General features: G+C 37.4%; 1 protein-coding gene across 2 annotated transcripts in view; it reads left to right on the top strand.

Moving 5' to 3' along the window:
- Positions 1–12,714, top strand: part of VPS26A (VPS26 retromer complex component A) — a 36,286-nt gene extending 23,572 nt beyond the window's left edge. For both annotated transcript variants that reach the window (XM_026504357.4, XM_026504358.4), the window contains 3 exons: positions 5,707–5,775; positions 8,762–8,904; positions 10,848–12,714. In XM_026504357.4, coding sequence (XP_026360142.1) covers positions 5,707–5,775; positions 8,762–8,904; positions 10,848–10,961 — 326 coding nt within the window. In that variant the 3' untranslated portion in view covers positions 10,962–12,714. The remainder of the gene's footprint in view (positions 1–5,706; positions 5,776–8,761; positions 8,905–10,847) is intronic.
- Positions 12,715–14,551: the final 1,837 nt, after the last annotated feature.

Raw genomic sequence — 14,551 nt, 5'->3', positions numbered from 1 at the left:
GGGAAACAAACATTCGTATCCAAGAGGCAGAGAGGACCCCTCCCAAGCTCAACCACGACAAACCTACACCACGTCACGTCATAGTGCAATTCGCAAATATTAGATCCAAGGATAGAAAGCGGCCAGGGAAAAGAAATTTCTCACATACCAAGGCAAAGGTATCAGAATTATGTCAGACCTGTCTACACAGACCTGGAATGAGAGGAAGGGTTGGGGGGGCATTTTTAAAGCTCTTTCACAGAAAAACATGCAGCCAAGGATCCTTTATCCAGCAAGGCTGTCATTCAGAATTGATGGAGAAATAAAGACCTTCCAGAATCGCCAGTCATTGACCAATTTTGTAACCATGAAACCATCCCTACAGGAGATATTAAGGGGGGGTTCTATAAAGGTAAAAAGTCCCCAAGAGTGATACAGAACAGAAAGTCACAGCCAATACAAACAAAGACTTTACTGGCAACATGGCATCATTAAAATCATCTCTCTCAATAATCAGTCTCAATGTAAATGGCCTAAATGCTCCCATAAACGCCACAGGGTTGCAGATTGGATAAAAAGACATGACCCATCCATTTGCTGTCTACAAGAGACTCATTTTGAACCTAAAGATACATTCGGACTGAAAGTCAAGGGATGGAATACCATCTTTCACGCCAATGGACCTCAAAAGAAAGCTGGGGTAGCAATTCTGTTATCAGACAGATTGGATTTTAAACTAAAGACTATAGTTAGAGACACAGAAGGGCACTATATTATTCTTAAAGGATGTATCCAACAAGTGGATATGACAATTATAAATACATATGCCCCCAACAGGGGAGCAGCAAGATACACAAGCCAACTCTTAACCAGAATAAAGAGACATATAAATAAAAGTACGTTAATAGTAGGGGACCTCAACACTCCACTATCAGAAATAGAGCATCCATGCAGAAAATCGGCAAAGAAACAAGGGCTTTGAATGCCATACTCGACGAGTTGGACCTCATAGATATATATAGAACATTACACCCAAGAACCAAAGATTACTCATTCTATTCTAATGCCCATGGAACATTCTCAAGAATAGACCATGTTCTGGGTCACAAAACAGGTCTCAACCGATACCAAAAGACTGAAATTATTCCCTGCATATGCTCAGACCACAACACTTTGAAATTGGAACTCAACCACAAGGAAAAATTTGGAAGAAACTCAAACACTTGGAGACTAAGAACCATCCTGCTCAGGAATGATTCAATAAACCAGGAAATCAAAAATCAATTTAAACAATTTATGGAGACCAACGAGAATGAAAACACAACGGTCCAAAACATGGGATACTGCAAAGGCAGTCCTAAGGGGGAAATACATAGCCACCCAAGCCTCACTCAAAAGAATAGAAAAATCTAAAATGCAGTTTTTATATTCTCACCTCAAGAAGCTGGAACAGCAACAGAGGGACAGGCCTAATCCATGCACGAGGAAGCAGTTGAGCAAGATTAGAGCAGAAATCAATGAATTAGAAACCAGGAGTACAGTAGAGCAGATCAACAGAACTAGAAGCTGGTTCTTTGAGAGAATTAATAAAAATGACAGACCACTGGCAAGCTTATCCAAAAGAATAGAGAAAGGACCCAAATTAATAAAATTATGAATGAAAAAGGAGAGGTCACAACCAACACCAATGAAATTGGAAGGATTATTAGAAACTTTTATCAACAGCTCTATGCCAATAAATTAAGCAATCTGGAGAGATGGAGGCCTTCCTGGAAACCTATAAACTACCAAGACTGAAACAGGAAGAAACTGATTTTTTAAACAGGCCAATTAATTATGAAGAGATTGAATCAGTGATAAACAACCTTCCAAAAAACAAAACTCCAGGCCCAGACGGTTTTCCTGGGGAATTCTATCAAACATTCAAAGAAGAAATAATACCTATTCTCCTACAGCTATTTCTAAAAATAGAAACAGAAGGAAAGCTACCAAACTCATTCTATGAGGCCAATATTACCTTGATCCCCAAACCAGGCAAAGACCCCATCAAAAAGGAGAATTATAGACCAATTTCCCTAATGAATATGGACGCCCAAATCCTCAACAAGATCCTGGCCAATAGAATCCAACAGTACATTAAAAGGATTATCCATCATGACCAAGTGGGATTCATCCCTGGGATGCAGGGGTGGTTCAACATTCGCAAATCTATCAGTGTCTTAGATTTTATCGAGAAGGAAAAATTCAAAAATCATATGATTCTCTCAATAGATGCAGAAAAAGCATTTGACAAAATACAGCACCCTTTCCTGATTAAAACCCTTCAGAGTGTAGGGATAGAGGGTACATTCCTCAATCTCATAAAAACCATCTATGAAAAGCCTACAGCAAATATCATTCTCAATGGGGAAAAGCCGAAAGCCTTTCCCTTAAGATCAGGAACATGACAAGGATGCCCACTCTTGCCACTATTATTCAACATAGTACTAGAAGTCCTTGCAACAGCAATCAGACAACAAAAAGGGATAAAACGTATCCAAATTGGCAAAGAAGAAGTCAAACTGTCTCTCTTCGCAGATGACATGATACTCTATATGGAAAACCCAGAAAAATCTACTCCCAAAGTATTAGAAGTTAGAGAGCAATTCAGTAATGTGGCGGGATACAAAATCAAAGCTCAGAAATCAGTTGCATTTCTATACACGAATAATGAGACTGAAGAAAGAGAAATTAGGGAATCCATCCCATTTATAATAGCACCAAAAACCATACGTTACCTTGGAATTAACTTAACCAGAGACGTAAAGGACCTATATTCTAGAAGCTATAAATCACTCTTGAAAGACATTGAAGAAGACACAAAAAGATGGAAAGATATTCCATGCTCATGGATCGGAAGAATTAACATAATTAAAATGTCCATGCTACCCAGAGCAATCTACACTTTCAATGCTATCTCGATCAAAATACCAATGACATTTTTCAAAGAACTGGAACAAATAGTCCTTAAATTTGTATGGAACCAGAAAAGGCCCCGAATCGCCAAGGAACTGTTGAAAAGGAAAAACAAAGCTGGGGGCGTCACAATGCCGGATTTCGAGCTATACTACAAAGCTGTGATCACAAAGACAGCATGGTACTGGCACAAAAACAGACACATAGACCAATGGAACAGAATAGAGAGCCCAGAAATGGACCCTCGGCTCTTTGGGCAACTAATCTTTGATAAAGCAGGAAAAAACATCTGGTGGAAAAAAGACAGTCTCTTCAATAAATGGTGCTGGGAAAATTGGACAGCTACATGCAAAAGAATGAAACTTGACCACTCTCTCACACCATACACAAAGATAAACTCCAAATGGACGAAAGTCCTTGATGTGAGACAGGAATCCATCAAATCCTAGAGGAGAACGTAGGCAGCAACCTCTATGACATTGTCCAAAGCAACCTTTTTCATGACCCATCTTCAAAGGCAAGAGAAACAAAAGATAAAATGAACTTGTGGGACTTCATCAAGATAAAAAGCTTCTGCACAGTCAAGGAAACAGTCAAAAAAACTAAGAGGCAGCCCATGGAATGGGAGGATATATTTGCAAATGATGCTACAGATAAAAGACTGGTATCCAAGATCTACAAAGAACTTCTCAAACTCAATACGCAAGAAACAAATAAATCATAAAATGGGCAGAAGATATGAACAGACACTTTTCCAATGATGACATACAAATGGCTAACAGACACATGAAAAAATGTTCAAAATCATTAGCCATCAGGGAAATTCAAATCAAAACTACACTAAGATACCACCTTACGCCAGTTAGAATGGCAAAAATTGACAAGGCAAGAAAGAACAATTGCTGGAGAGGATGTGGAGAAAGGGGATCCCTCCTACATTTTTGGTCAGAATACAAGTTGGTATAGCCACTCTGGAAAACTTTTAACAAAAGTTAAAAATTGAGCTACCCTATGACCCAGCCATTGCACTACTGGGTGTTTACCCCAAAGATACAGACGTAGTGAAGAGAAGGGCCATATGCACCCCAATGTTCATAGCAGCATTGTCCACAATAGCTAAATCGTGGAAGGAACCGAGATGCCCTTCAAGAGATGACTGGATTAAGAAGGTGTGGTCCATATATACAATGGAATATTACTCAGCTATCAGAAAGAACGAGTTCTCAACATTTGCTGCAACATGGATGCCACTGGAGGAGATAATGCCACAAGTGAAATAAGTCAAGCAGAGAAAGACAATTATCATATGATTTCTCTCATCTATGGAACATAAGAACTAGGAAGATCGGTAGGGGAAGAAAGGAATAAAGAAAGTGGGGGGTAATCAGAAGGGGGAATGAAGCATGAGAGACTATGGACTCTGAGAAACAAGCTGAGGGCTTCAGAGGGGAGAGGGGTGGGGGAATGGGATAGGCTGGTGATGGGTAGTAAGGAGGGCACGTATTGCATGGTGCACTGGGTGTTATACGCAACTAATGAATTATCGAACTTTACATCAGAAACCAGGGATGTACTGTATGGTGACTAACATAATATAATAAAAAAACATAAAAAAAAATAAACGCAGCAAAAATTTCCCCAGTTTGTCTTGCTTACTATGGTTTTTGCCATGTAGAAGTTCTTTTTGTTTGTGTAATCAAATTTACCAGTTTTTCCTTTTATAGACTCTAGGTTTTGTGCCACAGAAATGCCTTTTTCACACTGATGTTCTAAAAGTAATTGTGCTTGATTCTCCTAAAATAATATACTTTGGGGATTTTGTTTAAACTTTTAATTTCTTTGAATTTGTCTTGTTATGGATTCAACTTTAGTTTTTTCCAGATGACTAGTTGCCCCAGAATTATTTATAATTGCTTTTTAATTTTAATTAGTGTGTAGATTTAATTTGTCTCATTTGTTGGATTTTTGCTGAAAATAATTTTAGGCAACACGTTTTAAGAATTTATCATTGGAAACATAATTAGAAACATCTGTGATTTCTTATTCTCCATTTTCACCTGCTAATAAAAGTTTAAGTGATTTAAAGATATTAAAATCAAATGTCAGATTCTTTTTTCTTGTTTAAAAGGAAATTAGTTAAACATTTTTTTTGGTTAAAAATGTTGCTGATTCTAGAAAAGTTTAAATAAAAAATAATCTGTACTCATCATTCAGAACAGAGTTTAATTGTCTTTGCATATTATATATTTTACAACATTGGGATCATTAATGTATGTTTTGGTATACTTTTTTTATTTCTCATATCATTGACTTTTTACAGATGTCTGGGGTCAGATAATCTCTTAGAAGATGAACACCGAAATTTAAAAGAACTATGTCAGTCCAGTACTCAGTTTGATGTTTTCTCCATGTTAGAGTTAACTAACTCTGAAAGAAGACATTTTGGGTGTTGCAGAGAAAACTAGCATGACAGTGGTTATTTCTTACGTGTATTGCTAGTTTCTGTTTTAGTAGATACTAGAAAGAAGGAACTCAATGGAGAAGATTCTTTCTGAACTATATATTTGGTAAGAGAGTGAAACGTTCAGTCAAGTGATAAGTATGTTAGGTGTGTATCAAGAAATAGAATGATTTTCACAAAATGGGAAGATAAATTTACTAAAATAATGTAGTTGGAAAATAAGATACGAGGTTGGAAATTATATTCTGGAAATATTTAACTTAATGTCATTTACATTCTTTTTTTTAATGTCATTTACATTATTGTGCTAGGACCCAGTACCACCACAGAAACAGAAACAATTGCTAAATATGAAATAATGGATGGTGCACCAGTAAAAGGTAACATACTTTTCATTTACTTCTTTTGTGTGATAGGTAGTACAAACGGCAGTGTTCATAGCAGTTTAGTTTGAAAGTATTTTTGCAGTGTAAAAGTATCTGTGAATTCTTAAATGATTCTAACAGTGTTTTTAAGATCATCTTTGTATAGATACTAAAAAACTGTAAGAGTACTTCCTAGTCTGAGATAAGGTTTAATTTTTTACTCAGTTTTAATTTTAGTATTTAGGGACGCCTGGATGGCTCCGTTGGTTAAGCCTCTGTCTCTTGATCCCAGCTCAGGTCTTGATCTCAGGGTTGTGAGTTCAAGGCTGGCACTGGGCTCCGTGCTGAGCATGGAGCCTACTTTAAAAAAAGAAAGAAAGAAAATTTTAAATTTAGTATTTAGAAGAGACATTTATATATTATTTCTTCTTTAGTTCTGAATTTGTAATATTTTGATTGTCTTCTGTTATGATAGTTTATCTTGGTAAGCCTTTTTCTCATGCTGAATACAAGGCGCTGTATAGTTGAGCATTAATTTCTGTGGGATTTCTTGTCCCCAAGAAAACAAGCAGTTCCATTATTATCTTCAGTATCCAAGATAATGAAGCCAGAATTTATAATTTTACTTTTTTAAAGATTTTTAATTTTTTTTTGAGTACTCTCTATACCCAACATGGGGCTCAGATTTATAACCCTGAGATCAAGAGTCACTTGCTCAGGGTGCCTGGGTGGTTCAGTCAGTTAAGCGTCTGCCTTTGGCTCAAGTCATGATCCCAGGGTTCCAGGATCCAGACCAATGTCAGGTTCTCTGCTCAGTGGGGAGCCTGCTTCTCCCCCTCTCTCTGCCTGCCACTCTCCCTGCTTGTGTGCGGGTGCGCGCGTGCGCGTTCTCTCTCTCTCTGTGTCAAATAAATAAAATCGTAAAAAAAAAAAAAAAAAGTCACATGCTCTACTGACTGAGCCAGCCAGGTGCCCCAGTATTTATCATTTTACATTATATCTTTGGCTTTTTCTTACTCTGTTAGTAATTATTTCAAAAAGTAGCTATCATTTACTGAGTGCCAACTATAGATGAGGCATTGTACTACGTATCTCTTATTCTGCAGATTAAACTGAGATACAAGAGGTTAAAAAACTTGTTAATGGTAAAGTGTAGGAGAGGCAGAACTTTACCCATCTTAGATTTTCAGCTGGGACTCTCAGAAGGATAGATTAATAAAGGGGAAAAAAGTTTATTAATGCGTGCAGTGCACATCATGTGGGAAAAATCTCAAGAAAAAATAATTCAAAACAGGGCTTAGATTTTCAGCGTATATAGCATCTTCAAAAGAACAATAATTTTCGAGATCTAGCCGGACAAAGGAAAGTAGTTGCAGGCTTCCAGAGGTGTGGCAAGCTGTGTGAAGGTAAATAAATCTAAGGGAGGAAACAAATGGAAAAAGGTTTATTTGCTGATTCCTGATCAGCCATCCCTGGGCTGATGAGACTATCTTCATTAAAGGGAGAATTTATAGCCTGCCTTTAGGCAGAAGATGGGGAGCCTTTTCTGCTCTTTGCTGCTGCTTAATTGCCTTCAGCTCAAAATAATTTTTATGTCAAAGAGGCAGATTTTGTGGTGACATAATCTGGTTTCCTTTAATAGCTAATCATTGCAGAATTGGTGTTGGAGCCAGGTCTTTTTTTTTTTTTTTAAAGATTTTATGTTATTTATTTGACAGAGAGACAGCCAGTGAGAGAGGGAACACAAGCAGGGGGAGTGGGAGAGGGAGAAGCAGGTACCTAGCGGAGGAGCCTGATGTGGGGCTTGATCCCAGGATCATGCCCTGAGCCGAAGGCAGACGCTTAAGGACGGAGCCACCCAGGCGCCCCGTGGTCTTTCTAACTTCAAGACGTGTGTGTGTGTGTGTGTGTGTGTGTGTGTGTGTGTGTACACTCCTGTTATGCAACATTACTTTGTAAAATTTCAGCAGCCACAAAGTTTTATGTAAAGTAACGGGTCATATATCTTTCAGGAAATGGATGTGCACAAGAAAAGTATTACATACAAAAGATTCAAAACAGAATATGCAAATAGTTACCCTTAGGAAGAAGCCACAAGAATCTGAATAGTAGTCTTTTTGGTAACAAAGAATAACCATTCAGAACGTATTTGTTGCTTTGGATGAATTAGTTAATAAGTATTGAAGAACTTATATACATGATTAGAAATTATGAAAACTTCATGAAGGAGTAACAAAACTACTAAAACAGCACTTATCTGCTAGCACTATTCTAAGCTTTTTACGTATATTAACTCATATAGTCCTTACAAATCTCTACAAGATGGATATTATTGCTACTCTCCATTTCACAGATAAGGAACTTGAAACAGAATGGTTAAGTGACTTGGCCAAGGTCCCACAGCCAGTTAGTTGTAGAGTTGTCATCTGAATCCAGGCATTCTGACTCTAGACTCTCATCTAGGGGCGGTTTTGTTCCCCCTACCATCCCCTGGACATTTGCTGTTGCCCGGAGTTATTTTTGGTTGCCACCCTTGGGGAATGCTGCCGATACCTAGTGAATAGAGGCCAGGGGTGCTTCAAAACTTCCTGTAGGGCATAGGACCTTACTCACAACAAAGAATTATCAGGCCCAAAATGGCAGTAGTGCCAAGGCTGAGAAACCCTGGTGTAAAGTTTTTGTTATGATGGGATGGCTGGGTGGTTCAGTCGGTTAAGGGTCTGCCTTCAGCTCAGGTCATAATCCCAGGGTCCTGGGATCAAGTCCTGCATCTGGCTCTTTGCTCAGCAGGGAATCTGCCTGCTGCTCCCCTTGCTTGTTCTCTCTCTCTCTCTTTCTCTGACAAATAAAATCTTTAAAAAAATAAATAAGTTTTTTGTTAGGCTGCCATCTCGTGAAGAACTAAAGTGTTAGTGTCTTCTCTATAATGCTTAGTTCTAAAGATGTTATGTGACCATATCTAATCATCTTTAGAATTAAATGGAAATTGCTTTTCTTTCAGGTGAATCAATTCCAATAAGACTATTTTTAGCGGGATATGACCCAACTCCAACAATGAGAGATGTGAACAAAAAATTTTCAGTAAGGTACTTTTTGAATCTAGTCCTTGTTGATGAGGAAGACAGAAGGTACTTCAAGCAGCAGGTATGGTGCCACCAAGGCTGATGTTTTGTTCTATGGCAGTTCTAAATCACCTGGAAAGCACTCCTTTTTCTAAGCTTTACAGTACTGAGCCGTGGGAGTTTCTATGATAAGGAAGTAGGTGTGAATGGAATAGTGTTGTGATAGATCTCTTCCCTGTCATTCTGCAGGACTCCAGAACGGGCTGTAATTTGGCAGAGCTTTTATTTTTCTTCTGAAGTTTTTTTTTTTTTTTTTTTAATAAAAATAATACCTACTGTTTGTTAAAAATATCAGGCAATAAAGAACAGGTCAACAAAAATTCCACCGCCATTGTGATTAGTTTTGCAGACAAACTTGTATATGTGTATTTAGATCATATGTGTGTTCTTTAATTTGGTTTTTCATTCAGTAGTGTCTTGACTATCTTTCCTTGATCAACAAAGGTAGATTTCCGTTATCACTTTGGATGATTTCAGTAACTTGATGGATTCTGGCTTTCCATTCTGTTGTAAATTTACCTGAGGTGACCCATATCTAATACTTTTTTTATATAAAATGTTTATCATAAAACTAGTTCTCATTTGAAAATCAAAAGCCTTGGTGAATTTTCAATGAAGATTCTGATTGGAATGGTCTTTTGTATTATGAATCAGATTAATAAATATTTGAATGTCAGTTGAGTACTCAGAACTAAATTAGAAATTATTCCGCACTGAGTATTGCGAAGAATACAAAAACTACCTTTTATAAACATAGTTTGTCCTCAAGGTCCTTACATTGCATATATGTGGAAAGAGAAAAATTATAAAAGCTAATTAACAGAAAACTTACAGTTTGACAATAACTTAGAAGAGAGAAAACCTTTTCTGCTGATATTGCCATAATGCTGTAAAATTAAACATAGGTAATTTGTAACTCAAGATAGATTTTATAGGGGCGCCTGGGTGGCTCAGTCGGTTAAGTGCCTGACTCTTGATTTCAGCTCAGGTCATGATCTCAGGGTCATGAGATCAAGCCCCGCATTGGACTCTGCACTGGGTGTAGAGCCTGTTTGGGATTCTCTTTCTCCCTCTGCCCCTTCTCCCCCCCCCAGAAAAGGTAGATTAATAGATGATAAAAACTTTACAGTTCCCAAATCAGTCACACATTGTAGCCCTGTTGCGTGAATACATCGCTTCCCACAGGCATTCAGTTGGATGTTTGGTCACCAACATCAACAGCCTGTCGTGGCTTTGTAAAGCAAATTTAGAATTTTTTTTTAAATTTTAGGAATTTAAAAGAGATTTCAGGATGGATTGGTTGGAACAAGATTTGGATAGGCAGAGGAATAAGTATTTGAAGCATATATAGGAGAAATTGTAGGGCAAGTTTATTTGGAGTGCATTGGGAGCAGGAAGTTAACTGTTTGCCTGGTGGCGGAACAGAGTGATGTGGGTAAATTGGATAAAGGTTATGAAGGATCTTGAATGCCTGGTTTGAGATTTATCCTAGAGGTGCTGAGAACTACTGAAGTGCAATCCAAGCAGTGTTTTAGACTACTCTGGTAATGATTGGAAGGATAGGTTAGAAAGGGGCCTCAGGCACTGGAGGCAGAGCCATCTACCAACAGTGCTTTTAGGGTCTAAGGTTGAAGTGACAAAGGTTTAAACTTGAATAGGGGCAAAATAGCAAACTAAGGACAGATTTTAGGAATTATGAAAGCAGTAGTAGCTAGAATCTTGCACCAGATTGGATTGGTGGTGGTGGTGTGCATAGGTGCTGATGAGAGGGGAGGAGGGTAGGCAGAGGGAGGGGTCCACGATTAGAATTGGAAGAAAGTAGGTCATTCAGCAAAGAGAACAACTTTTGTTGGGAAGAATTTCATTTTGTTATAGTTAAATTGAAGGGGCATTATTTCCATGGTGAAAATTTAAGGCATAATATGAGAATATTAATTTGTTGATGTCTTGCATTTGTTTTACTAGGAGATCATTTTATGGCGAAAAGCTCCTGAAAAATTGAGGAAACAGAGAACAAACTTTCACCAGCGATTTGAATCACCAGAATCACAGGCATCTGCTGAACAGCCTGAAATGTGAACTGAATAGGAGAAAAAAAGAAAAACAAAAACCTCCTATATCAAGTTCAGCAGGTTAAAGATGGTTGCAGCTTGTAGGGGGGGAAAGGCCAAAACTCCATTTATGATAGTCTTCCTTTATCTTACAGTGCTGCATTTATTTTATGATACAACTAAATGTTCTTCATGTATATACATTAAAAAAAAGCGCTTTCTTTGAAACACTGGAACTTTCCTAAGCTGCCGTTTTTTCCTTTTTTTTTTTTTACTGCACACTTTGACCTGATAATAAGTACTCAGATATGCATAAACATAAACATTAAAGATTTTCATGTGAGTAGGCTGGTATTTGTAATTTTGCTTTTCTTCGTAATGTTGATTATAAATACTTTTCTCCTTTTTCATGCTAATAATTACCTCTTATTCTCTACATGCAAAAAATTAAATATTTTGTGTTCAAATAAAAATAGAGAAATTGAGTGGGCCTTACATCCTGCAAAGATTTAAAACATGGTATCTCAATATTTTTGAGAAATACGTTTATGTTTCTATAGGTGTATTTGAGAAATACATATGGAGTGTTTCACTGTAGGTGCTTTTGATTCTGCCATTCCATGGCTTCCTGAATTGTATCCTCTTTGAAGTCTTCTGTGGTGTGAATGTTAAAATTTTTCCCTGAGATTATGTGGCATGTCATTGTGGCCTGCTAGCTTTCCCCTTCCTCCCTCCCTCCCTTCTTCCTTCCCTCCCTCCCTCCTTCCTTCCATCCCTTCCTCCCTCCCTCCTTCTTTCCATCCCTTCTTCCCTCCCTTCCTCCTTCCCTTCCTCCTTCCTTTCTCTTCTTTCTTTTCTTTCTTTCTTTCTTTCTTTCTTTTTTTGCCATATTAAGTAACTATTTCACTACCACTGTCCAGCAGGTACCACTGTATGTTTTCTGCAACGTAGAGTTGACTCTCTGTTGGCATTTTAGAATTTGTTAAAACTATATAACTTTTCTGTAACTACTTTTTTTTAAATTAAGGCATATTTTTACCGCATACATACAAATATAATTTTCTTGACTTCACAAATGCTCTCTTCCCTTTCCAGGGGAAAATTTGAGGATGGGGAACTCAGGAGGACCTGTGAAGCATGTGGTTATCTACATCTGGACAATTTCATGTTTGTTAAACTGGAACTTTGGCTAGTTCAAATTCAAATGTAATTTCACCCACGCTGTTTAAATTTTGTTAACACTAAAGTCATTTGTTCAAAGTTCCAAAAAGAAGGTTTTAGTCATCTGTTCATATGCATGGGGTCTGATCTCAGATACACTAAACATGGGGTGAAGGAACTAAAATGAAGCCTGCTGTGTGAAACTACTTTCACTTAGGGTTCACTGGTTTTTGTACCAATATTTTTTTATACACCTCAGCGCAAGTCTTGTCAGTTAACCTTACTTTATGAGTAAGCTAAGTAACCCGAATTACATTTCTTTAAACCTGTTTACTACTACGGCACTTTGATAAAATGGTCGGTAACCAACTTCTTTCCTGGCAAAAGGTTCCATGTACCCTGTGCTGGAGCATCTGTTTTAAATGTGGCTATCTGTGAATGGTAATGTTTTCCTTCATGTAAGTGCCTGCTCAGAGTTTCAGAATTTAAAAATGCCAAATATTTTCATGGTCACTTGCATGTAGTAATCTAGAAACTATTCGAAGAAATTTTGAAAACCAGTTGTATTTAACCAGCCTCAAATTGTGCAACCATGATGTATAATAAAGAATTTGAAATGATACCGAGCTTGCTCTTGGAATGATTAAAATACTTCTACTCTCAAATATCATTGTCAGATTTATCATTGAGGACAGGATTGCTCATAGTTTAGGAAGCTATATTTGTGACAAGAAGTTTTTATAAATACTGTCAGTTTCAATTTCAAATAGTTATATAATGCTTTTAATTAGGTGGCTTAAAACACTGTCACAAATAGGATGCTTATTCACTTTGCTTAAGACTGTTGCATAACCAATTTGAAGAATAAAAACTTGAAATCAGTATTTGGTGAGTAAAAACTTGGCCAGTTAACGAGAAATAAACTGGAAAAGAAATTTGTGTCTTTAATAAAAAGTACAGGGACACCTTGCTGGCTCAATTGGTAGAGCATGTGAATTTTTTTTTTAAATATTCACTTATATTTTTCTGTTTTCAGCTTGGGTCATGATCCCAGGGTCCTAGGGTCGAGTCCCACGTCAGACTCCCTGCTCAGTGGGGAGTTTGCTTCTCCCTCTTCCTCTGCCCCACCTCCCCCCCACCCCCGCTTGTGCTTTCTCTCTTGAATAACATCTTAAAAAACAAACAAACATGAACAAATCAGTTTTTAGGAAAACTAGAATTTTAGCAATTCTTAACCTTTCTGATCAGGCAGTCATGCTCAATTTACACCCTCTTAAGTTTTCTTTCAAGAGTTATTGGTAAATTACTTTCCCTACTCACATATTTCCTATCTACTTTACCTTGTAATTCTCAATTCTAACAACCAAAAAGCATTAATTTGTCATGTTCAAGGTTTTTCAGTTATACATAAACACGGAGGTTAACATCCAAAATATGTTAAATTCTAAATAAAAAGCACCTAAAATAAGGTTTTTAGAGTTTGTAAATCCAGCACCCTGAGCTTTTAAAGAAACCACAGTGACAAATTACAGAAATCAAGGATCACAATTCCTTTTAAATGCAATCATGAGATTAAAAACTAGAACACTTAACCAATTCTATCTTAGGCTCTATTAAATTTGAGAAGCAGCTCCCAAAGGAATTTTATTATTTTGAAATCATAAAAGGGGGAAAGTACATAATTAGAAATAAGCGGCAGGCAGTGTTTTGAATCGTTGGGGAGGAAAAACTTTTCCTCTACTTTCTTAGATTCTGTGTTTGGGAGCCTGCTGATTAAACTGACAAGAGAGAAGCAAGAGAAAAGACTGACTTCAAGAGTATGAGGGAGTTCACAAAAATGTGACTTGAAGGGGTAGTTAGAATTTGGGGCCTTATATATCATCTTGATAGGGGAAAGGGGGTGAAGGACACTTACACATGACTTCTTAATAGGGGAAGTTGGGGATAGAAAGAGCACTTATGGGAAAGCAGATGACTTAAGAAAGATGAATAGGCCCTTAGGAGAATTGATGGTAGATATAATAGTTTTGTGACAAAGTCTGTTTAGGCGTGGTGCCAACTTCTCACAGTACCTGGTGATGAGATAATCTTTCCTGGTTGCTCCCTGAGAGGGGGTTTATGACAACTGAGTTCTTTTGGGAGGCTTTGCTTTTAGGCAGATTAGAGGATTTCAGTAACTCAAGTGCTTCTAATCAAAATTTTTATGCCGCAGTGCCATATTCCAGACTCCTCCATCAATATGGACCAAGTAATTGGAATACTCAATTCTAAGTACCAGGTGAGTCAGTAACGTCTTAATTTCATTCCTTTTATATTCAGCAGAGTCTGTTGAACAGACATAAAGGCACTCTCCAGGGGCTCGTACTAGCCTGGATTGGAATAGAACATATTTTAAGTTTCAAATCAAATAAAGGCATAATGAGGAAATTGTGCACCCTTTAATCCTTTTTAAGGCTT

The sequence above is a fragment of the Ursus arctos genome, unplaced genomic scaffold, assembly GCF_023065955.2.
Source record: "Ursus arctos isolate Adak ecotype North America unplaced genomic scaffold, UrsArc2.0 scaffold_7, whole genome shotgun sequence".
Taxonomy (NCBI): domain Eukaryota; kingdom Metazoa; phylum Chordata; class Mammalia; order Carnivora; family Ursidae; genus Ursus; species Ursus arctos.
The sequence above is the reverse complement of the archived record's forward strand: the minus strand, read 5'-3'. Positions and strand labels throughout refer to the sequence as shown.